Below are 25678 nucleotides of genomic sequence, written 5' to 3' on the forward strand. Positions count from 1 at the left end.
TTGAATTTGTTTCCATTTAACTGTATATAATAAGTTTTTTCCATAACCATTGTGGCATGTTGGATAGAAATTCCACACTTTACCTAACCATTACTTTATTGCCAAACAGTGAAGTTGGCTTCTTTTTTAATTTAAAAATAAATTTCTAAGAAATACGATAAGTAAGCACGTAATCTTTACATCTATGCACTTAAAAAAATTATTTCCTAATGCTAGATTCCTACAAGTAAGATTATTCAGAAAAAAACAGATGAGATTTTATCATTCTTTTCTTGATATTGGTGAAAACAATGTTAAAAAAATATGAATATTGAAAACCTGAAATCCAAAGTATAATAGCATCCTGATCTCAGTTTCTTTCAACCAGTCCTTTTAGTGATTGTGAAATTCTGAAACAAATACATGAGGTATTAATTATATTTAAACTAATTATGTTTTCCATAAATTAATATATCTTGGCATCGTCAGTCCTGAGAGAGCAGTGACCACTTAAATATGCTCACATTTTTATTTTTAATTTCTTCTTTCATTTTAAAAGTCTGTATCCACATACCTTTTAGATATGGTTAACTCATTTTCCCCTTTGAATCTTAGATGTAGGTTTAGAAATGCTTTCTGGAACTGCTTCCTTTGGTGTGCTCTGAAATCCACATCAGGAGACAGCAGTAATGCAAGAAGAAAGAAAATGCCCCAACTTACCGTTTCTAATGCAATTACACGGTCCTGCAAATAAAGCACAATATACAATTATAAAACCAAAGCTATTAAAAATCAAGTTTACTTTATTTTCAGGTTTTCTATTTACCTTCTACTAGTAATAATTTATTTTAAAAATGTAAAAAATAAGAACTCCTACTCAGAATGATCTCTACAATAAAAAAGTAGACAAAGGAATCACTACACCTTTTCCCATCTCGTCTAATGTTAGGACTACAGGCGTTAATTTAACAGTAAATACCATCAATGTAGGCACTGTTACTGAAGTAAATAGGTCTTACTACTTTTGCATTGGTAAAATTATTTACATATGTAAGGATATATAATATAAAAGATTTAAATATATGAATCACACAACCAGACAACAGTAGTGAAATAAAAAGTTATGCAGTGAAGAATGTGATTTCACAGGAAGGTAAAATTCAGACATAAGAATAGCTTCGTCAATTAAAATTAGTAAGCAAATTGTTATTGAAAACAAGGTAGGAAAATAAATGAGATAGATATGCCACATGCAGCTAATCCTGAACCCAGACAGGCCTTCATTCTCCATAGCATATTAGGAGGTTTACAGAAATACTGGTTTAAGAAGGGGTCATTGACAACACTGCTTAAGAAGCTAAATGATTAAGAAAATGGTTGCACTCTCAACTCACTTGTATTATCAGCTCTTTCCAGAGCTGACAGCTAAAATAGGAAGTCTTTACTAAATAAAAAAAACTGAATTTAAGAGAAAGCAGTCTGAAGATTTAAGAAAATGGAAAGCCATCTTTTTTAGGAGGGTCAAGCCATTTGTCTTTCTTTTCTCTTATTTTAAGAATTGGAGGAAATCTTGTGGAATCTGAATTTTTTTTGTTTAATCAAATCAACTAATCATTTATCCTAAGAAGTAAAGAGGAGAAAATGGTGCAGAGAATGACTCAGCTCAGGTCTGTTGTGGCCCAGCAGGGACCCAGAAATAACAAACTGGCTCTCACCTGCATTCTCTCAGAGGAGTCACCTCGACAGAGGGCTCACCTCTGATGACTTCTGCAACTGACCTCCAACCCTGCAACTGGGAAACTGAGTTGAACATTCCTATCCTGAAAATATTTGGCTATGTGGGCATGAGTTAAATGAATACATTATGCAAAATCAGTCCAAAGCAGACTGTTTTTAGCAATATAATCTGTTCAATTGCATTTTGTTGGCATACTTGAGAGGACCTCACCCTCACCCTCGTAATTTTCACAAAAATAACTGCTATTTTGTTGGTGACTTGTATATTGTCACATTTGAACACCTCAAAATAAATGCACATGATGTCTCAAGGGGGCTTTGATATGTTGTTACCAGGCATCTTATTCACAGTGCATCTGGGACGAAACCATTCAGCAACGCTTTATCATCCTTTGCAGATTGAACAGAACCTCATTAGATGCCTTATATAGACAGAAACAGCCTTTGGGCACTATCACATTTCAATGAACCATCTTGGAAGACTCAAAATATTTACAGCCCCTATTTTGGCTTAAGTCTTCTTCATGCTGGGGGCTTGTGGGCTGGTATTATTCAGGATTAACATATTTTAAAAGCACACATAGAGTCGGCTTGAAGTAGTTGATTTTGTCTGATGACAAAGCAGTAGAAATGAATTAAATTCAGTCTGAATTAATTTATATCTCAGTGTTTGGAACAGATAAGCTGATATAATTTGTGCATTAGTGTCTTTGTTTTAGTTAAATATTTGTTATGCTATTTAAAAAGAAATATGTGCCTAGTCTATAAGATTATGGGTTCAAATGGTCAAAGCACTCCAGTTTGTAAAAACAGAACAGTCAGTAAATAATATATTTGGCTACAATTTACTTACGCTTGTTTGTCTATAACCTAATTCACTCCAAAATAGTAGAGACAGCTTTCAATGAAAAATGCATATGTTAAAAAAAAAAATGAGGGAATTAGAGAAATAGGAAATTCAGTTTATTAACATAAATTTCAGTAATGGGATTTGCCAGTCAACAATAGCTAAGATAACAGCCACTGATGCCAATTAGCAAGCTTTGTCTAAATTGTAGTTTTTAAACAAGAAGAAATCATTTCTAGTCTCTATGAACTTATTGCTTGATTTTAAAATTTAATAAATGTATTTTGAAAAATTTAAAGGGTGTAGGGGACATGTTTTTTGGCAGACAAGATTAGTTATTATATATCTGTATGTAAAAGAATTAGGATACCATGTATCCTTATTCTCCAACAAATGATTTGCATACTTCCTCTCATGTTCTTGCTATTAAAATAGAGGCGACTTAAGCTAATATTGTGGCTTTGATACAGCTCATGAAAAAAACAATGCCAGTATATGTCCTAGAATGAATGTAAAATGACACCAAAATGAACTCTATCCTCCTTAACCTCTCACACCCTACCTTGAACTGCAGTTGTAGTTTTCTTCTTTTAATCTCCAATTTTCATTTCAACAGATTTTATTTTCAAGCTCAACCTGCAGGTTCAACACTTCCCACACCATCCCCCACCACCTCCCTCCCAGTCCTAAGGCTGGGTCCTGAAAAGAAAAGTGTTAAGATATCAAAAGGGGGGTTAGCAAGTGGGAAGACAACCTCCAGAAGTGAACTAGAGACATTCTCACTACATTGTGCTATTTCAGGTGGTTTTACTAAATCAGTGGCTCTTATTTTTCTAGTCATAGACTTTGAGAATCTGATGAAACTTGATCTTCTCTCCATGAAAATGTACATTATTTACGAAACATACACAAATGTAATTTTGTATATACTTTCAGAGGAAAATGCAGACTCTCTGATGCCTATCCATAAGCCTCCAAGTCCTTTTACTCCAAACAAAAACACCTAAAATAAGATGCAAGAATGTTATACAAAGAAATTATTTTATTATCCCAAATCTATCTATTTCTCCTTTATGTTTCTAGATAAATAAGAACATTAAGAAGGAAAGAAATAATTATGACTGAAATACTAGTCTAAGTGGAAGGGGAGGGTTAAAGAAAAATTGAAATATTTTGAAGAAAGAGTTTTCTGAGGAAAAAACCTGCTCTTTTGCTATTGTTTTGTGTGTGGGGGGGTATGATTTGATGTGTGGGGTGTGTGTGTGTGTGTGTGTGTGTGTGTGTGTGTGTGTGTGTGTGTGTGTGTGTGTGTGTGTGTGTGTGTGATTTGATAGTCCCTTTCCTACAATTCTTCAGTTCTAAGAAACACCAAAAATGGTAACAAATAATTACTTTAATGTCTGCTGTTGATGATTGCATGTGTTCACTGCATGTTCACTGAGTTACAATGAAGAGTGCTCATAGCTGTTCTTATCAATAAACAAAAACTACGTATACTTTCTAAATGAAAATAATGCTCTTAGACATCATGTTTTAATTTATTCTGGCTTGACAGATCTAGTGGGGAGAGTTATTTTGGGGGGAAGCATATGTATTATAAAAAAAGATGTATTTTAACTTTAGTTTTGTTTTTTGGTGGCTGGCCCAGGGATCTGAACCCTTGACCTTGGTCTATATAACACTGTGCTCTAACCAACTGAGCTAACCAGCAAGACACTATTTTAAGTTTTTGTGATGAGGTTAGTAACTTGCCTTAGACAATATATATTCATTTGCTACTTAGTCACAATGGGGTGTACGTGAAAATCTACAAATGAACCAAAGCAAATTCATTAGCATCACTGGAAATGAGCAAATATTCGTAGGCTAAGTTAGGAAATGAGCACTAAATGGATCATTGGTATCTGAATACATGATCGTTAACAGTTTATTTGATTCAGCTGAGCCAATCAATTAGCCTCATTGATTCATCCATCACATCTAACAGATGAATTAGAAGCTTATAGATCTAAATAATCAGAATTCTTCTGCCTCTGGTAAGTACAGTCAAACAGGTCTAGTGACTTTATGTTATCACAGTAATGTAGAATTTTCCAAGAATGCTTTAAATATGTCATTAGCATAGAAAAAAGCACAACACTGGCATAAAAATATAACAAGGGTCTCTATCTTTTCCAAGTCAAAGAAGCTTTAAGAATATAAAATAATTCTGGAAACTTCTCTAGGACTGAAGAGCCATAATAAACATATAATTTTCAAAAAGAAAAACTCACAATGAGGACTCCTTCCCAACACTGTTCTAAAAGCACAAAGCTTCTTTTCTGGAAGAAAAATCCACTCAGTTTGACCCTGTGATACCACTGCATGGTATTCTTCCTGTCAATGTCAACTCTGTTTCATCAACACTCACAGTTTACCTGATAATTCCTACATAAAGGATGCGGAATGAAACGCAAATATGTACATTTTTTCTTCTGGCATTTCCCCATGACAATCCATTACATTTAACAATTTGCATGTCATATTTTAATAATTAAAAGAACTAGAAATAATTTCAAATAGATTCTTTTCCAAACTTCAAGAGAGTAAAAAGAAAGAAAAGGCTTTGGTTAAACCATCACAAAAAAAAATCAGCATTTCATATAGTGATCTAAAATAAACTAAAACAAAATAAAAACATAAAATTCACATCAAAAAAAGCTTTAAAATATAGCACAAGTTGGCTTTGAAAATACCAAATGCATTAATGATCTATACATAAAATTGCATGTTACCTAGTCAAAGTCAGACAACAACAATACACTTACAAAAACTCTAAGATGGCATTAAAGCAGTTGGCACTGCTTTCTCAATCATCCAGTGTTCGATTTAGCTATTATTAGATACCTGTAGTCAATTTTTGTTAAATCATTTTGCTAACTGCTTACATGTCTTTTTCAAATAACCCACTTTAATGCCCAAAATAACAAAACAGAAATATTGGAAAAACAAAAAACAAACAAGAAAAAAACACAGCAAGATGTCAAGATTTTCTCTAAAAAAACCGTCAATAAGAAAACCCCAACAATCTGACTTTTTAAGAAAAGCCAGTTTAAAGGGATATTCGCGTCCTAGAGTACCCAGTAATTGTTACCTCCTTTTCACTTTGGGTGTGGCAAATCCCTGATAGAACCAGAAGCAGAAACAACTGCAGGATTTAAAAACAGATTCAAAGTGTGTGATATGTTCTCTCATCTACCACCATTGCCATGACAGACACCTGAGGGCAGACAGTTGTTCTGTAGCTTTCTTTTGCTATATTCTCAGGGTGGCATTTTGGTTTGTGGTTTTGTTCGTTATGAGTCCATTACTGATCATTATACTTGAGTTTGACACTGAGCAGGAAAGGCTGAGGCTGTACTTGCACTGAAGTGGGGTAAGTGAAGTGAATTTATGAGATAGGGAATGCAAGTGTGGTGGAGGAAGATGAAGAGAAAGATATGGAAATGGGGCTCTCTAGGTTTGTTTTGACAGATTTCACATAGGAAAAATACATCTTGAGAGGAGAGGTAAGGGTTTTGCTTAAAGTCCCTGTAAATACTTCCAGACAGCTGTATAAAACTGATACCAAAAAATCTCAGATTTGCCCTTTATATTCCAATTTTTTTTTCTTAAAATGAAGAATCATTTCATTTCATGGTTCTACCTTTAAAGCACAAAATAATGTGGTACATAGGTGTGTGCCTACAGAATACGACTACAAATAAAATGAACGACAAAGGACACTGAATTATCTTTCTCCTGGGACTGCCCAACCCCACAGTGAAGCTGCTGGTAACAGCTAAGAAAGGTATTTGGTCAGTGGGTGACGTCTGGACTGGAGAGAAACTAAAAATTATTTGCAGATAAAGGCCATCATAGGATGTTAGTTAGGTGCAATGCACATTTCAAAGATTGACCGTCCCCAAAAGAGATGCAGAAACGGGCTGAGTAGTAGCCCTCTTTTTTTTTTTTCCAAGAATTTATATTTTTAAAAATAAAGTAGATATCTCCAGTTGTGAGGTTAGTCATGTATCCGCAGAACACGCTCTAAACTCCTATGCAAATCAATGGTGATTATGGCATAATTCATGAGTAGGCTTGTGTCATGCAGACCTTGTAGAAAACAATACGGTGTGCTTTCATTTTTAGGTACACAGAGGGGTGTGTATCTGACTGCCACCAAACACAGCTGATCTAATCAGACTCCCTGAGGCTGACATCTCCTTCGTTTCCCTCGAGGGCACACAACATCTCCTAGGCTTCTAGGTGAAAAACATTCACAAGGAAATCCATACAACCATAGAATCCTTTGTCCCAAGCCTCCTGAATATTTCAATTATAGCACTTGATTTTTGACTATCATGCATGTCACACAGCTGAGTCACTAAATGGTATGAGCAGACAGTCCACCTTGGGAATTAAATTGAGTTCATTTGGGAAAATCCAATAATCCATATCCTAATGTAAATGCAGAGTCATTTACTCAACACTTTTCAGGAATAAAAGCACAAGGTACTCTATATTAGAGACTCTCTCTCTTACCCTCTCTTGCTGTATTTCTTCTGTCTGCTTCTATACACAGTTACCTCTCAGTATTCTACACTAAGGAGGCTGCTAAGGATAACCAAGGCCTAAGCAGTGAGTTTTAAAACAATGTATTTGCCTGATATAAATTAGGGGTTTTTATGCTTCCTAATTCAGTTTGACTTAGATTAAAACTATTATTCATCTCCATTTCCTAATATACAAGCACAGGTAAGAAGGGAAAAGTGGTTAAAATATTTAAAACTAAGCTCAGATTACCTACACACTGACAATCAATGGTGCATTATTCTAAGAAAAATGAGAAAAAAAACAACCCAACAACTTAGTTTTTAATGCTCTTCTGAGAAGCGTACTTGAAGGCTGGCTTATCCTATATGCTTGACAATAAAGCAGTTGTATTTTGACTATTCAGTTCCAAACATCCTAAGTATTCCTACCTATGAAATACTTAACTGCTTTTTCTTCAAATTGAGCTTCATTCTGATTTTTCACTGCAGTCTGACTAGAATCTTCCCAAGATGCAAGTTTAAACTGTAGCTTCGGCTGTTTAAGAGAAATGGGAGTTATAAAAAACAGAGCTGGAAACCTCTATTATCTTAAAATAATTGAAAGTGCTACATATAGAAATAACTTTAAAAATAACACTAATGAGACTATAATAACTTCAAACTAATTTTTAAATTTCTGCACTTAGAGAAAATAGTATCATGTAGAACCCTTAATGGTCCCCCAAATAATTCCTTACCTAACTTAAAGTCACGAATTTCAGGAAAATCATCACTTGAAACTTAAAATGTTTTATTCTTCAGGATTATAAATAAAGCATAATGATTTAGTTAAGAGTGTACTCAGTTGTCTTGCTTTCAAAATCATCCCTGGAAGTAAATGATCCTAAATTCCAAAGCCTAAGAAATGAAGGAATACAGAAGACTGGAGCTTGTCAATAGTCACACCTGGGCAGTTTTAGCCAGTAATGAAAGCTACTCTTAGCACTCACTACCTTACCTGTAGATAATAGAGTGCTGATGCAGTGAGATTGTAGGAGTTCAGAAAGGTCTAATTACTTAAAATTGTATTTTCCTTCCATTTACCAAATTATTTAAAATTCTACCAACAGAAATTTATTCTTTGAGGGAGAACTCCAAAATTTATTCTTGGACCCCCCCATGCCAGTTCATCTTTTAAGAGGCAAACATTCTTGAGATAGAGAACCATTAAACTAGCAAAGTAGGACAGTGGGCCAAATCTAGCCAGCTACCTGTTTTTACAGACACACAAGTTAAAAATGGTCTTTACATTTTTTTCTTGGTTGAAAAAAAACAAAGTAAGAATATTTCATGATGTGAAAATTATATAAAATCCAAATTTCAATATCCATAAATAAAGTTTTATTGGAACACAGCCTGATCGTTCCCTTATGTATTGTCTATGGCTGCTCTCATGCTAGAATGCAGAGTTAAGTTGTTGCAAGATAGCTTAAGTCCTGCAAAAACGAAAATATTTAGATCTGGCCCTTTAGGAAGTATGGTGACCCTTGTTCTAAGGTGTTGATATCCTATATTACTTTCTGCCTCACAGAAGTCACCCTGTAGAAAACCCTGTAGATTACTCAAAGGAGAGGATAAAGTGACACACACTGAGCCAGGACAAGAAAAGATAATAGGAACCACACAATTTTTACCCAACTTTTACATTTTAAAACAAAATTTAAAAGTTGCATATGCATAAATACATACAGGTATACCCAGAATATAAACCATTCTTCAGGCAATAGAAGTTTCTTCCTTTTGTCCTTTATTCCTTTTATCCATCATTCTTCTTTTCCTTCAAATGTCTTTCCTTCCTTGCTTCCTTCTTTTCTTTCTCCTCCCTCCTTTCCACTCACTTATTCACTTAATTAATTCATCCATTCATTCATATTTACTGAGGCAGGCACTGTGTTAGACATTGGACACACAATTATCAACAAAGGTCTCTCTCCTTTTTTTGGAGCTTATATTCCAAAGGAGAAGACAAAGACAGAAATAAAGAAGATACACAGAGACCATGACTGGGAGTGATGTTGGAGGTTTACCTTAGACAAGCTGGTCAGGTTAAGTCCCCATAAAGAAGTAACATTTGTGCCTAAAGAATTCAAATGAAATCTAAAGGATGGAAATGAGCCAGTCACTGCAAGAGCTAAGGGAAAAATATTATACAGAGAGTGGGTAGCAAATGCAAAGGTCCTGGGACAGGAAAGGGTTTCCTTAATTTCAAGAACAAAAGGGACACTGGTATGTATACTGTGGCTGAAAACATCCCTTTAAATTACCAGTACCAGATTTGATCATCACACATTGTATACAGGTATTGAAATATAACTCTGTACCCCATAGATAGGTGCAATTAATATGTGTCAATGAAAAAATAAATAAATAAATTACCAGTATCATAAAAATCAACACTATTGATTGGAAGTTTATTAAGTTTCCAAAATTGTATTGAGTACTTTTAACATGTAATTTATAATGTTCACAAAAACTGCCAATAGGAGAATATTACTAATTTCAATTATTTAAAGTCAGATGGACAGACTCAAAGACATTAAATGTGTGAAAGTCTACATTGCGATAAAATGGCGGAGCTTGAACTGTAATCCAGTACTGCCTGCATCAAAGGAGTTTATACTAAATTCAATAACAAATTAAAGGTTATATATATATATATATTTTTTTTCTTCCCTTTAACAGCTCTGCAAAATGGAGCTAATGGAAATACCATATGCTGACAGTACAGTTTTACAAGCAAACAGACAATAAATGCTTTTTTATTACTGTAAGGCTATTTTGCGTTTTTGCATTTTAGGGGATACACTGGTAAACTGTTCTAGAGCCTCTATCTTAAAATGACATATGCCAGAACAGCATTCCAGAACCTCATTTTTAATAGACATAAGGTGACAATGTAATAAAACAATACTGTAGCACAATAAAATTTAATGTTCAAATAAAAACCATTATTATATTTTCTCAAATATTTACAAACACATTTTTACATATTTTTATATTTATTTCACTGTGTAATAAAAGGGAGATTATATTTTTGCCATATGCCTTTTTTAAGTAAGTTGCAATTCCTTCTCACTTCTACTGGGTCTGACATTAGGCCAAATGAAGCATGTGCTGTCAAAAACATAGTGGAAATAGCAGAAGGATAAAGGAAAGCAAAGACCTAAGTTTAATTAGCTGTGACACTGTGCAGCTAAATGACACCTCTATTATGTTGGTCTGCAATTCTTTTGGGTCTGGACCACAGGGGTTTAGATATATCTCTGAGGCCATCTATGGACTCTTTCCTCTGACCCCCATTTCATTTATGACAAATTTATCAGTTCTTTTCTAGCAGTGAAATGAAGACTAGAGACTTCAGTTACAACCGGAATGTAGTAATGGCATGGACTCTCTTGTACATAATATTTTCTATTTCGCTTTATAGGAAAATATGGGAATATTGTTAACAGATATTACATGTTATTCATTAACATGCTAATAAGCCTCACACTTTTTAAAGTAAACATTAAACTTCTAACAAATTTAATCTATAATAGTACATGTAATGCTGAGACTCTGGAAAAGGAGTGTGCTTTAGAACCAATTTATAACAAACAAAATAATCACTGATTATGATAAAAACATGAAGATATAAGAAGAGATCTTTATTAGTCCTTTTTCAGCTCATTTTAGTTTTATCACCTTTTGCACAATTTAAAATTTATGGAAACATTCTAATGTTGCCTTTAATTTTTGCCAGAATATTTTGAACTTGGTTTAAAATTGAAACTGAAGAAGCCAAAGGAGGGCTTTAATAACAACTTTCTTCAGTCTGTTTATTTAAAACACGATGAATAAGCAAAAAGAAAAGGTACAGAATGGAAAAAGAAAAATGATCCCTTCTCCTTCCAAGAAGTGTTTGAGATTACTGGATTGCATATAATCTTGCACCAGGAATTAAAATCTTCCTCACATGCTGGTAGCCAAATATATATATGATACTGTCCCAGTTACATGTATGTAAACTTGGAGTCTAAGCATTTATAAGCAGTCTTAAAGTTATAGAAAGGCAGTAAAAATTTCACTCATGTTAACGTCCCAGTATTGCCTGACTTATTCAATGCACTCTCCAGAAATTATGTAGATTCTTATAGTCTTTTTTTTTTTTTTAGGTGTATTTGTTAGGGTATTGAAGCATAATATCAATGATTTTTCAAGATCCCAGACCAGAGAAGTCCTCTGCAGTGTTTCTTTATATTCTGGAAAATCAGCCAGAGATTGGGAGGGGAGATAGCCCTAGAAGTGAGAAATATAGTTTCTTTCAATGTTGTCCTATGAATATCTATATATATCCTTAGAGATTTGTTTTATGAGTCAACGGAAATTTGTTTCAGTCAGAAAGGTGCTGAACACTTGTTTCCAAATCTGTTGCACACTATAGTCATTACTTAGAACACTGCTTTTTACAACTCTCTTTGTTACCAGGGGATGGAGGACAAGATGGGTTAACATGGTTATTTGCCCAAAGTTTGAGTCCTCTCTTGGAATGTGACATGAGAAGCATAAGCAGTAATATATTATGGACAATGGTCTTGAAGTGATCACTTAAGTTCAGCAACCCAAATGAAACTGTCCCAAATTATAAGGTGACCATTGACTCTGGAGACTGGTGAAAACAAACTCAAAGCTATGAGACATCATAATGTGCTGAAATTGTTTTGTTGTTGTTGTTGTTGTTTTTCTTTCCACAAGAAAACAGAAGCTGCTATTTACATCAGTTCCAATGCCCATGGAGCTCTCTCACACTCTGAAAGTGGCACCGAGGGATGTTTTCTGGAAGTGTTGCTTTTCATGAAGTCAACTGCAAAGAGGACGGTGCATGAAGATACATAAAATAAACTTCCCCCTTGTGGGTGCAATTTACAAAATCTGTAGAATTCACTCAAGTTGTTTTCATTACCAGGTTTTTTAGTAAACTTTCTGTCACAGAGTAAAATTTGGGCTCTTGAGCTCAAAGACTACACTTTGTCTTTGCATTTTTTAAATGTTTCCAAATGGTGTCTGTTTTTTTAGAAGCTTAACTCAAGGAGACTGCTGAGTCCTGAAGACTTGTGCTTTTCATCCCGTTGGATAAACAGACCCAGGCACATTCTTTATTTTTTTTTTTCTTCTCAAAAGAAAATGACCTAGTCAATTAACTTCCATATATTCAGACACAAAAATACTTCTCTCACAAAATATTCTATTTTCAAGTTTTATTCTGTCATAAATTTGAAATTAAAATTAAGTTGCAAATTTCAGGTATAACAGGGTGATAAAATTTAATGACTAAAATTTCAAGTGGAATTCATTTTACTGAGCTTGGTTCCCTGCTCTCTTGAGGCCTCTTGACGTAGTAAATTGAAGCGTGCAAATCTAATTGGCTGAGACCCTGCTTGACCCCAAGATAGACTGCTAAAGCTTTATCTCTGTTGAGACCTCATTCCAAATTTAAGTCTTGGTAAGCCTCTTCACCTTTTAAGAAAATAGAGATTTTAATGAGCTATTAAGTTGCCTCGACCTGAAAGTGGCAAAGAGTTACCCAACCCTCCATGTCCCATAATCACCCATGTTTTCTTTTACATCATTGCTTGGGATGATTATTTTTTGTCCTATACCAGAAGAAATAGAAATACATAGTTATTTGCATAAGTTCTGATGAATGCATTTCAGGAAGAATAAATAGGTATGCATTACATTTTGGATTCTAGAATTCTAGAAGTTCCATTACGACTCTCATAAATCACCCTAGGGATGAGAGCAGGACACTACATTACCTTCTAGTTTAATAAAACCTTCAACAGTTAATCCCAATTTATCAATTTATTCAAACTGAGACTTCTATAATTGTATTTTAGTATTTCCCCAGAAAATTAGAATTTCTGGGTAAATGAATTGCTTCAATTCTTCTGGAAATTCAATGTTACAGCAGAGCGTACCACTTCACCCTCACTCCCCTTTCTAAAGTAACTTTGAAGGGACTCTTAAAGGGACTCTTAGCTGCCCCACCCTCATACTTCTACCCACAGTCTCTAAAATCTCCAAACCACTATGTGGTTTGAAACTACAGGTTATGGGTGTTCTACAGTTTGGCAGAAATGATTGACAGGAAAACCACAGAAATTATCCAGTTGGTCTGTCACTTGCCCAGTTTCTCGCATGGTTGTTTACCAGGAAGACTGGCCATCTACTGGATCCACTGAGATGTTAATGTCTGGTGAGCCTCTGCCAGGGCAATTTATTTGCCCATGCCAGTCATATTCTTTGGTGGTTTTCTTGCCCAGTTTATCTCTAACAATGTGCCTGCCAACGTTATGCTGGCATTCTCTATATTATAGTACCCCTATATTAATATTTATTAGGCTTGTTCCAAAAAGACCAAGAAATTCTATTTCTATTTTTATCCTTAAAACACTATGCTGCCATAGGCTACTCCACAAGTAGATGAAATAAAGTAATGGCTGGGGAAAAAATTATCTTCTACTTACTGTTCATTTCAAATGCTTTTTGCCTAAGCAGTATGACTGACAAAAACAAAATTTAACACCTGCTCCTCCACTCCAAAACAGTTTTTAAAAAGAAAGAAAAAAATCCTTCAAAGGGAAGGTTCCAGACTGCTTTTAAAAGACAACTGATAGAGAAATTCAACATAATTATGGGTCATCTGAAAAACAGCATGTCACTAATGCCATTTAATATCCTTCAGGCCATAGCTTCTGGAATGTCTCAAAAAGAATATACTATTTAAAAAAATAAATAAATAAACCCATTTTTCCAATTAAACAAAGGATTCAGCTAATTTCTAATTTCTAATGATACCAATGAATGGGTCCAGAAATACCTGTGACACCACTGAGAGTATAGGGCCGACAACTAAAATGCTTCCTTTCTCCTCCTGACCAAAATATGAATTTACATTCAGGGATGACTATGGGGGGTGGAGCTAAGAAAGAGGGAGAGGGTGGAAGAGAGAGAAAGGGAGAGAGGGGAGGAGGAGCTTATGATGGCAGGGACCTTGTCTGACTTGTTTACTGCTTTATCTCTAGCATGCAGCGTCATGTCTGGCACATAGTAGGTGCGAATAAAGAGTCAATGCAGAGAATTAACATTTATCGGGGACCTGCCAGGCACCAAGGTTTTCAGGTTTCTTACTGTACTTTATCCTTTCAACAATCCTACGAAGTGTTGTTATTGTCTGCAATTTACAGATACAGATGCTGTCTCACAATCACGTATAGACGGCCTAGTAGAAGAGGAAAATGAATTGGAAAAACAATCATTTAGTTTTATCTCTTTTAAAACAAAATGAAAAGAGAGATGACCATAAGTTAGTGTAAGAGGAGGGGCATGTGAGTTTTCCTGATACCCTGTTTAATGACTGTCATAGGTAACACTGTGAAGCCTTCATGATGAAGCCTGATAGTAACTCTTGCTGTGCTTTGCATTTGGGGGTTCACAAAGTAACATGGGGAAAAGCAGGAAGCCAATGAAAGGTGAGCCAGGTAGGCTGGTATTTTAAAAAATAAAAACAAAAAGCAGCAGCAGCACCTACCACTACCAGCCATCACAAGCAAGGCGTCAAGTCACTGAATTCATTTCAACCAAATTGAGGAAAAATGGATTACCTTTTGTGTCTAATTTAAATGTTTCAGTGGATCTTGAGACGATTAAGGAAGAGATTTGCTTGTTTCAATGTACCTCAAACCCCTATGCAAACAGAACTCTGATACTGCACTACACATTTGTAGTCAAAGATAATACTTTGTTTTTAAGAAGATCAGCTCACAAAGTAACTGCAAATGAATGTTGCAAAAAAATGAGCCAGACAATGTTAAGTTCCGATGAAGAATGTTGGTAATCACAAGCTGCATTGTAAAAATCACTGTCAAATATATTTGTCTCTATTGTTTGTGATTCCTCTAAAGATTGAAAACACTCTCTTCCCGGTTGCCCACCTCCCCCCCCCCCCCCGGCCATTTTATCTTTTCCACTGCTCCCTACCACTTATGCTGAATTACTCACTTACTGACCTTTTGTTTCAATGCTATATTCAAAGAGGGAGGGAGAGCAGAGTGGGAAGGGAGAGCGAAAGAGAAAGAGTGTGAGAGTGTACGTGTGTGCCCACAGCACAGGAAAGGTAGAACTTGGATGTCTCCCCCTCAAAATCTAAACAAAACATGAACTCTAGGAAAGGGATGGGTGCTGTTTTTAATGGATGAATGGATCTCGAGGAGATCCAGGAATAGGTGTGACATAAGAAAGAACAGTAGGGCGGCATTTGTTTGCTTTTACAGGAAATTACTGCGCACCTATTATGGTGAGGCACTGGGCAAAGTAGTGAATATTTGGGAAAGTAAAAGACAAGAGAGTTGCTTCATAGGTATGATGGGAAATTACAATTCATTGGATGGTAAGTTTCTGTTTTGTGGATTCAAGGATTTAACAAATATTTATTCAGTTCTATTGATAATTTTCCTGTTGAAATATTCTTTTGCTAAACTTCATGACACTATGTTCTCCTGAAACTAATTTATGTCTCAGACTTCTTTTTAGGATTTTCATCCTTAGCTTGCTTTTTAAATGTAGGATTCCCTAGGGTTCTGGCCTAGGCTGTTAGTTCCTCTCATTCTACATAATTCTCCTGGGTGTTCTCATTTGCTAATATGACTTTGAGTATCATCCGTATGATATGGAGACCAGATCTGATGACATCACATTCTGCACGTCCAGTTCAAAGCCCTCCTAAGCTCCAGACTCATATGAATCCCCCTTGAAACTGCACCTGGATGTTTCAAGATTTCAAAAATTGAACTAATCAACTTTTCCCATCTCATTGACTAGCACAAACATTCATGAAATTTGTCCAATTAAGAAATGCCAGAGTCATTCTTAACTCCTTCCTTTTTACTTACCAATAGCCAACCTCATAGTTTCATGGATTTTTATACCCTAAAATATTTTAACAAACCATCCACTCCTCTTCATGCTCTCTGCTACCCCCCAGTCCAAGTCACCACCACCTCTTGCCAAGATTCTCATAAATATCTTTTATATTAAAGGTAAAGTCCAAACTCCTTTTGGAAGTCCTTGAGACTTCTGCTTACTTAACAAATTCCTGTTCTGTCTCTACTCTCTCAGATGCTACATTCTACCACCCTAACTTTTTTCAGTTCTTTAAACATGAAACTACTCTCTTTTACTCCAGGGTTTCCTATATCTTTCCCACTGCCTAAAACTTTTCTAATCTTCACCACAATCTTGCCTAGCTTACTCCAAGTTATCATTTAAATAAATAGTGGTTTCCTTTGGAAAGCCTCCTTGAATTGCCACCCCACTCCACCCCAGCTTAGCCTACTGCACAGAATTGGTGCTCCATAATTACATCTTCAATAAGTAGGTTGAGTACCTTTTATTTACAGAAAACTGGGAAGGATTTAGAGATAAATAAAACACCTCCTGCCCTTAAGGAGAATAACATTAAATGCAGAAATGTCTGTTATGCACAATTATAAGATGATAATGAGTAAATAAAATTGACTCCAATTTGGATATGTGAGGATTTGCTAACATTGTCAATTGGAATTAAATATTTAGCTCTCCCTTCTGGGATAATCTAATTCACACTAAACGCTTCTGGAAGACGGTTTTATGATTTTATATTACAGATGAGAAAATAGGCACAGCAAAGCTAATTGAGTTATCCAGGGTTACCCAGAGAATGAGAAGCAGAGCCAGGACTTAAAATTGTCAACCTCCAATCCTTAATGTTATCATTTTTTTTGGAAACTACTTTGTCCCCACCCACCCACCCAAAAGTACTACCGTATGATTGTAGGACTTCAACCTATATATTTTAATAGTCTTCTTCAAATATCACCTATGATATTTATATTTGAATATAGAAACTCAGGAATATAGGCGCTTTTCCATGCATTGTCCTCTAGTCTTTAATATTAAAGGCTTTTTGTGATGGCCTCTGCACTCTAAGCACTCTGAAAGGTGTTGGCTCCCTCTCTGTTCTTAATAGAGTGTTATATCAGGCACTAATCGCCACTACAAAGTGCCAACATATAACTCTTCTACCATAGGACATCATATCGCATACTCTACATCTATAAATGTCCATAGCTAGTTGGCTGGTACATTCTATTGTATTAGACGGACATTTTGGCAGGAAATACTGCCAGTAGTTAATAAACATTTGAGACACAACATAGGCTATTAAATTTCATGAGATTACTGGTTCCAACATTTGTATCATGAGAGAAATAAACTTAAAACTATTTGTGTTGCCATTTCAAAAGGCCAGATTTTGTGCTCAATAAATATGTTTGCATGTGGTTTTCTGGGGCCAAAAGCAAACACAATGCATAACCAAAATGCCTCAAAAGGATGTTATTACCTTTTCAATTTAGTGTACCTAGAGTACTGCTTTGTATAACAACAACCATTGTTGATATTAATTTCACAGAGATAGGCAGTGAGGCACTTGAGATTTTTCCTAGCCCCAAACTGGACCAATCAGTGTTCTTTCTTTTTATACCAGAATATAGTGTGTAAGATGTTAAAAGAGTTTAGTCTGAACAAAATTGTAGCTAGCATGTGCCACTTTTATTAGGTGGATGCAAATATGCTTCCTCAGCTTTTTCAGATCAATTATACAATTTTCTCTTAAAGGATACACCATCAAATAGAAGAATCCCCAATCACAGAACAAACATTTCCCTTGCTCTTTGGGCTTTACTTGATCCATCCTTCATCTGCCAGAAGCAAACATCTTTACTCCTAAAGCATTCAAGCCAGCTCATTATACCATTCTCTAGTCTTGCGTTGCAGCTCCAGGCTCACAAAGAACTCTAAATGTCCAAAGTATTTACTGTTCTTAATACCCAATGTGACATTAAGTGAATTGGTTCTGTCATGTGAGTATAACTGATTATGTTTTCCCTAATAAAGATAGACACTTGAGTTACCCACTTGTAAGTTAGCCCAATGTAAAAGGAAGAGAGAACTTATCAGATGCCAACTAAACATCAATTGCACATAGCATGGAAATGTCAATTAAAAATCTAGTGGAATCTTTCAAAACACAATTTTCCAGTCCAAGAAATGTGTATAAACCCAAGTAAACTGAGAGGCTGTACAAGGTAAATCTTAAACTCCATGTAAGTGTTAACATTCTTGGTTGGTCATTGGTAGATGACATCTACGGAATCAGAATACTTTTGAATTTCACTGGAAAATGTAGATGCCATGAATTCATCCTCATTCATCAGCCCTGTTTTGGGGAAAATGAGTTTGAGAGGATGTTGCCTTTATTTCCTAATGCTGCAGTTCCTATTAAGCTATACCAGGGAATAAAAGTTCCTTTCATGAATAGCTCATAGGCTGAGTTGGCTTCCTGCTTTATTAGATTATGAGTGCTCTCAAAGACTTCTAAAGGAAGCAAAGTTCAACTTCAGCTTTAACGTTCTGACATTGTATTTGTCACCCCATTTACTATAGCAATGTGAATGTGACAATAATAAAGGATAACAGAGAAAAAACAAATGTTTTTATCCCAAGGATAATTGCTCTATTTGAGAATTTACTTTACCTGCAGAGATTCCATTTCTTCATCTTTTCTTTGGGACTCTTCCAGCAGATCTACAATAAGAAAGTAAAATGCCCATCAAAATACGATGTAAAAATGGACAGCCTCTTATCATCAAATGCAATTCAGTCAGTAGCTTAGAAAAACAGTTGTTTGGGAAGAGAATTCGACGTTTAAGTGTGAGAAGAAATGTAAAAGAAATGCCCTGTGATCCCAAATGATGAGACGTGGTAGAGCTCTGGACCCTGCCAAACCTAAGCTAGGTGAGAAGCTCTGGGAGGTCTCAGCTTTATTTGAGATACCAGAGAATAATACCAAATTAGTTACAAATCCAAAATCATACCAATACTCTAGAAATTTGGTCCAATAATTGTGTAACGCAAAAGTAAAACAAAATTTTCTTTAAAAAAAGTAAAGCTTTTTTCTTTCAAAAGAAAAATTAGGAACAAACCACTCGCTCTTAAAATAAGCTCCCAAGCCAAGTTCCACCTCCAGAGTCAATTTTTTACAACCAAATTAAAACACCCTGGAATAATGGGTGTTATTAATGGAAGTAGAACACCACCTTAACTCTAAAGTAATACTAATTATCATTTCACACCAAGAAGGTGGGAAGCACTGAAGGTACATCTGACCAAGAGTTTGGCACCATCTCAGAGGAATGAGTGGCTGGAAGGGAAGGTAGTCAACTGAAAAGAGTTCTGTCTTAATGCATGCATATAGCCATGCTGTCTCAGTGCCCTACCTTAATTTATGAACTTGCTATAAAGAAAAATATATTTGGCAAGCAGAATTTTCTGCCTGCAGCTATATACCACCCTGTGCTATGATCTTATTAGATCTCACAAACTTAAAGAGGACGGGGCTGAGTCAGAACTTGGATCAAAACTGGCAAGAAACACCTACAGCAGTGTACATTAATGTTAGCATTTGCCTTGAGTTTAAGTCCACATTATGAAAAAAAAAATTAGCATTTGCCTTACTCTGTGATTGATATAGCTTACCAAGAGGCTGTGCTGCATAAAAGGAAAATATAGCTTACAAAAATTCAATATGTATCCTAGAAAGGCAAATGCAAATGTTTTCAGCAAGTGCTGCACTAGATACAGCAGGAAGCGGTAATAGAGAGGGTGGCAGTCATGCTGGTGTGTCATAACTGGGCAGGCAATACAGTGAAATTTCAGGAGACCTGGAAGATGATATAATTAATGGTTATGGCCCTTTGAGATTGCATGGCTGAGAGGGTTACAGAGGAGTGTCAAGCAATCCCCTCACGACACAAGGTGCTAGGATTAAGGATAACAGGTAGTTTCTTTTCTGTATGCTGTAGAGGAGCTGACTACGGCTCCTCAAACCTCCCATAATCAGCTATATTAATAAAGTTAGAGGAGTATGCCATTTTAGAGTGTATTTTTAAAGGGATTTCTGGTTGGTGTATCAGGTTCCTTTAGCTATAAGGTTCAGAAACCAACTTGGGGTGTGGTAGATTGAGTGCCCTCAATCATTCCTCTGCATCCTTCCTCATTTGTGTTGTGACATTGCAGCTACTTCCATCAAGAGGTCACGCATATCTATTCTCCAATTCTAGCATCTGGGCTGGCCTCCAGACTTGATTTGGCAAATAGAATATAGCGAAAGCAACTCTGCCAATATGCACTGAGGCTTCTAGAGGCCTTGCATACTTTCACTTTTCCACTTGGAACCCTGTTACCACCATCTGAGCAAGCCCAAGACAACCTGCTAGATGACAAGAGACACATGGCCCGGGTCTCTTCCCAACCCCCACCACCCTACGGGTTGTCCCAGCTGGCAGCCAGCAAATGCCCAGAAGCAGAGCTGCCCAGCTGACCTGAAGATGACTACAGATGACTCAGATGGGAGCCCAACTGAGATTAAACGAACTGCGCAGCTGAGCCCAGTGCCAGCTCCAACTTACAGAATCATGAGCTAAATAAATGGGATTTGGGGATGGTCTGGTACCCAGCACTTGCCAACTGATAGCAACCAGCTGCTAACTAAGCAACAAGTATTTAGAATTTATTAGGAGGAATAGGAGCAACTAACAGATACATGGGAAAAGAGAATCAAGAATCTGAAGAGAATAACAACTAGCACAGGTCTGGGTGGGTAGGGATGTAGGTAGCATGAACTAATGGACATTTGATTCTGGGTACCTCTAATCTTTGTATCGTTCCACTCAAGATGAAATTCCAGTAAGAGAACAACTAATGAGCCTAGCTTAGATCTCTTGCCTACTGGTTGGCTAGGGCAAAGCATGGAGTACTTTCATTAATAATCCCAAAAGGATTGGACTAAGAACAGAAACGATAGTTTCCAAATGTAAAATTAGGGTACTGTTAACAGAAGAAGGAAGAATGGACATCAAGGCAAAACAACAGATCCCAGGTTCAGTTAATTGTGTTTTCAATATTCATGAGATAGAAGATCACTGCTGTGTCTCTAGGAGGACAAGGCCACTTAGCTCCACGACTTCTAAATATTAGGAGGTTCTCAGAGCTGGGCCCTTTGTAATAAATTACATGGTTTAACGGTGCGGTGGAAATGGAGTGAAACTTGTTCAACAATAAATCTGGCTGGCAAAGAAGAAATCAGAAATTAAGCCAAGAAACAGAGAGAGTTGGTTGAGGACTATACCCACCCTTGCCTGAAGCCCACATAACTCCTGGACTTCCTATAAATTCTTCTTCTTCTTCTTTTATTTTTGTTTTCTGCTTTTTGCTTTTGCTTAAATTAGCTTTATTGGATTACTGATATTTTTAAAAGCATGTGGGGATGTGGCTGTATTGACTCTTCTTATCTCTATTCAGAAACCTGGAGAACTTAGAGTCGGAAAGAACTTTGTGTTTCACATTGAAACGAATCATTCTATAATAATTATATGAAGGCATGAGCCTCAAAAAGGCAAATGGTTTGCCTGAGATTACCTAGCTAGTACCAAAACCACATCTAGAGCTTTGCTCTCCTATCTTCCTCCTTTAGCTATCATACCATTTTCTCACTTGTACCACTCAGTGCTTAACTGTACCCGACTTCACATCGTTACTTAAAAAAAATACACACATTTACATTCTTCTGACTTGCTTTAGTGGTACTCTGATGTCAACAGCCATGTCTTTATATCCATAAGCTCCCTAACTACTGCTTCCCTACCATTGACACTGTAACCTAGATCCCCCAAATTGCCTTCTCCACCTCCATCACTGCTCTATGCAATTGCTCTCTTGTTAGGTGCATTGTTCAAGCACAAGCATTTCAAATGAAGAACGGGGTTATTAACCTGTGTTGATGAAATATGGCTACTGGGCATCACTGAGAAGCTCTACTGCAAATAGACACGCTACTGCAATCAGACACAAGAGAATACAGGTGAGACTTCTGGATAGCTGAAGCGACATAATGCCATGACAGAGTATGATTAGTGTCCCTCATTATAATGAGCAATCTTGTTGCTGTTTGTGTAACAAACAAATGATCAGCATGGAAAAAGCTTAAGGGCTGCCCTGCTCCCTTGCTCACCACTGGCATGTTTGTGTTTTCCTTTATTATTCTCTGGTTTGCTGTTCAATACAAACAGCAATTCAACTGCCATGCAAACTGCTGTGGCTAAATGTGCTTCCATCAACATTAGTTAATGAAAGATTTTTGGTGAAAAGGGCAGCAGCAGCTCTGTGTATTTTCCTTGGGTTGGTTCCAATTTTTTAAATGAGCTGATACTAACTCATTATGACTTATGGTCATGGGGGGCGGGCGGGAGGAATTCCATATAAAAAAGCAGGACATCATGGCTGAGAACTGGAGAATCCAGTTGTTTTCTTTCCACTTTGCAATTCTCTGGCACACTTATAGTAATATATCATGACCATGTTTTTGGTTAAGACAGTTTTGTACCACTTCTTCTGCAGTCTTTGCAACCAGTGGTCTGGCTGTTTAAGGAGGTTTGACACTTTTTTATGTTGATTCTGGTTTCTGGTAGCCAAGGAAGCAGATAGATTGTTTATTTGTTTTTAAAAGGCCAATCGTGTCCAGGTGTGCATAAGCAACACACCCATCTAGTAATTTGACTCTTCAAAGGTTGAAGAGTTGAAGAAGGTTGAAGGTCAAGTTTATTAATGACTATTTTTTCCTTTAACCTTTACTATAAAATATCTCATTCATATTATAACTCAGCCCAGCTGATAATGAAGAGAAAGTTATAGAAATAGGGGCTTTAGACACAACAACATTTATGACAACAGCACTGAACAGAGTATCACTGGCAGCAAAATAAATTAAATTAATGATGATAGTTTAGAAAAAAGCAGTGCTCTTGTTCAGTGTTACTCTAAGTGTCCTGACATTTACCCAAAACAATAGGCAATGTACATTCTCAAAACAGTTAAATTTTTTAAAAAGTAAATGTGTGCCATTCCTCTTTGGGGGTGGCAATCATGGTTTAATGAAGTTAAAAAACTAAAACAGCACATTACGATGCTTAAGAGGCCATAAATGATGAACTCAGCCTCCCAGAGTTGCACTTCAGGAACTCAAGACATTAGCTACATCCCCAAGAAAATGGTCAGTTTCTCCTTTTCTTTTTTGGCTGCCAGTTATTGGAATCATTGACATTTTCTGGATAGAAAGGAACACAGAAAGAATCTAATCTTGGGGTTTTGTTTTATTTTGTTTTTTGTTTTTAAAGAGGCAGAATTCCATCTTATAAGTGAAATCCTACACATTTTCTAATGTATACTGTAAACAACTTAAAAAAACCTGGAAGGGAGCTGCTTTGGTGGGGGCAGAAATGGAGCGCCTGTGGTGTTGCTGTGGAGCTGAAAAGCTCCAAATTACATTGACTAAAAACCACTGATCTAATCTAACCTCCTTATGTCTTAAGATGATGACTGAATTCTGAGAGAACAGATGCCTCTCTCAATGTCACATGGCTCGTTAATGCAAGTGCATGAAGATGAGCCCAGGACTTCTGAAATGGACCAGGGTCCAGTACTTCTGTTCACAAAGCAGTGACTGCTCTGCTTTGCCTTTCAATATTTGTACTGAAATGACATGGTATTCCAAGTTCTACCATAAACGCCTATACATTTTTTAACGCCTCCCCTTTAATGAAAGGAAACTTAATTAAGTCATTTGTGTAATATCAACAGTCTGTGAAAAGATCTACATTTACTGATGGCCACATTAAAATTCCTCAACTCTGGGAGATGACATGAAAAGATGTAGCTATGATGGAAAGCAAATACCTAGACACTTGAGAAGGCAGTTTGTTTGTTTGTTTGTTTTCTGGCAAGGTGTGTTCAACATATAGTGTAAAGAATATCTGACAAAATAAAATAACAACAGAAAATCTGTTCCAATGAATGACAGTTGAATAGATTCTCCATTTAATTAACATTTGTCAGCAAAAGTTTTTCCTATTTTACTACACTAGCAGAGGTAAATAGGATAAAAGTATGACTCTCTACATTAGTTCAAATGTAAAAAACAATCAAATGTGTTTGGCTTTAAATTAATATATGCAAAACACTTAAAATGGTGTTTGGTACCTAATAAGAATTATGGATGTATGAGGTCTTGCTCTCATTTTTTCAAATTACCCTTAAATAAGCCTGCTAAACTCATAAAAATGCATTAAAAACAATCAGTTGTAATTTGAAACAAATCAGCAGAAAAGGCCTTCTAATACACTGCCTTTAGACTCCGTTTATTATAGGTAGCTGTATTATTTTGAACTCTGTCATATCTACTGCCACCCACTGGTACATATCTGGATTTACCACAATGAGTTAAGAGTTTTCTCATGGGGCCTTACCACAGAAAACACACAGGTTAAAATGAAGAATAACATTCAAAAAGTATGCTATCCCTTGTGGTTTGTCTCAGACACTGAAACAACATACTGGTCTACAGATGGAGCCCAACCAGTCCCATAAATGAAAGGTTTATAGTCCACTGTCTGTCTTGGGTATGTGGTAAAACCAAATGCAGGTACTCATGTTTTTATTTGATGTTCATTCACTTCTGGTGAAACTTTCCATTTGACAACCTTAGAAACTGAAAACTTCTTGCACACAAAATTGCTACAGTAAAGAGAACAATAATCTACCCCATTCCACCTCATTCTTCGCTTTGGCAATGAGAAACCAAGATAGAGAATAAAATTTCTGACTCTGTCAACTCTTAAGTTTCTTTGTCATTTCTATGGGCAATGAGAGCACAGAAAGTAAGAAAACATTCATTAGGAAATAAATCGCTGTCCTAAATTGGCCATTAGCTGTCTTGGTCAAAGGACTATTATCTCCTGGTCAAAAGGACTACATGAGACAATTAGCAGAACAAGCAGAATTTTATGATCTATTGTAAACACTAGTTAAAGGATAAGCTTCATATGCTCAAATCCAGACAAAAAATCATGTTTCTTCCTACATGCATGATTTCTGAATTGTGTTCACCTAATGGAAAGTTTGGCTTTTATTAAAATTCTTTAGATTAGAAGGCAGTTTATCCTCGACTCTGTTCTGGTTCCAGACTCATAAGGTATAACTGGGTATATACTTTTGAGCCTACAGAAGTGCTGGGTATTCAACTTGTTCTTTGATCATCTCTTGTTTATAGAAGCGATACAATTTTGTGCAGGCTTCTTGATATACCTATTACTGAACCAGGTCTAGGTTTCTTAGGCCTTCTAGATTCCTAAGTCTACTCCAGACCAAAACTAAATTTGAATTTTTTAGAGAATTTTTTTTTCTAGCTTCTCCAATTCTTGTGATCTAAGAAATGGAATGATGGTATGGAGCACAGTGCACTTGGTCACAGAGTACAGCTCAGTGTCAAATACCAGCTATGTCTCCTCTGGTAATTCACACACAGACA

The 25678-nt window shown here is 36.2% G+C and overlaps 1 protein-coding gene across 1 annotated transcript in view; it reads right to left on the reverse strand.

The window, feature by feature from the left end:
• CEP128 (centrosomal protein 128) overlaps positions 1 to 25678 on the reverse strand; it is a 347268-nt gene that overhangs the window by 48222 nt on the left and 273368 nt on the right. The window contains exons 18-19 of the mRNA XM_063091601.1: positions 18794 to 18843; positions 700 to 723 (exon numbers count right to left, since the gene is read on the reverse strand). Of these exons, the coding sequence (XP_062947671.1) occupies positions 700 to 723; positions 18794 to 18843 (74 nt within the window). The remainder of the gene's footprint in view (positions 1 to 699; positions 724 to 18793; positions 18844 to 25678) is intronic.

This window comes from Cynocephalus volans, chromosome 3 (genome assembly GCF_027409185.1).
Source record: "Cynocephalus volans isolate mCynVol1 chromosome 3, mCynVol1.pri, whole genome shotgun sequence".
Classification (NCBI taxonomy): domain Eukaryota; kingdom Metazoa; phylum Chordata; class Mammalia; order Dermoptera; family Cynocephalidae; genus Cynocephalus; species Cynocephalus volans.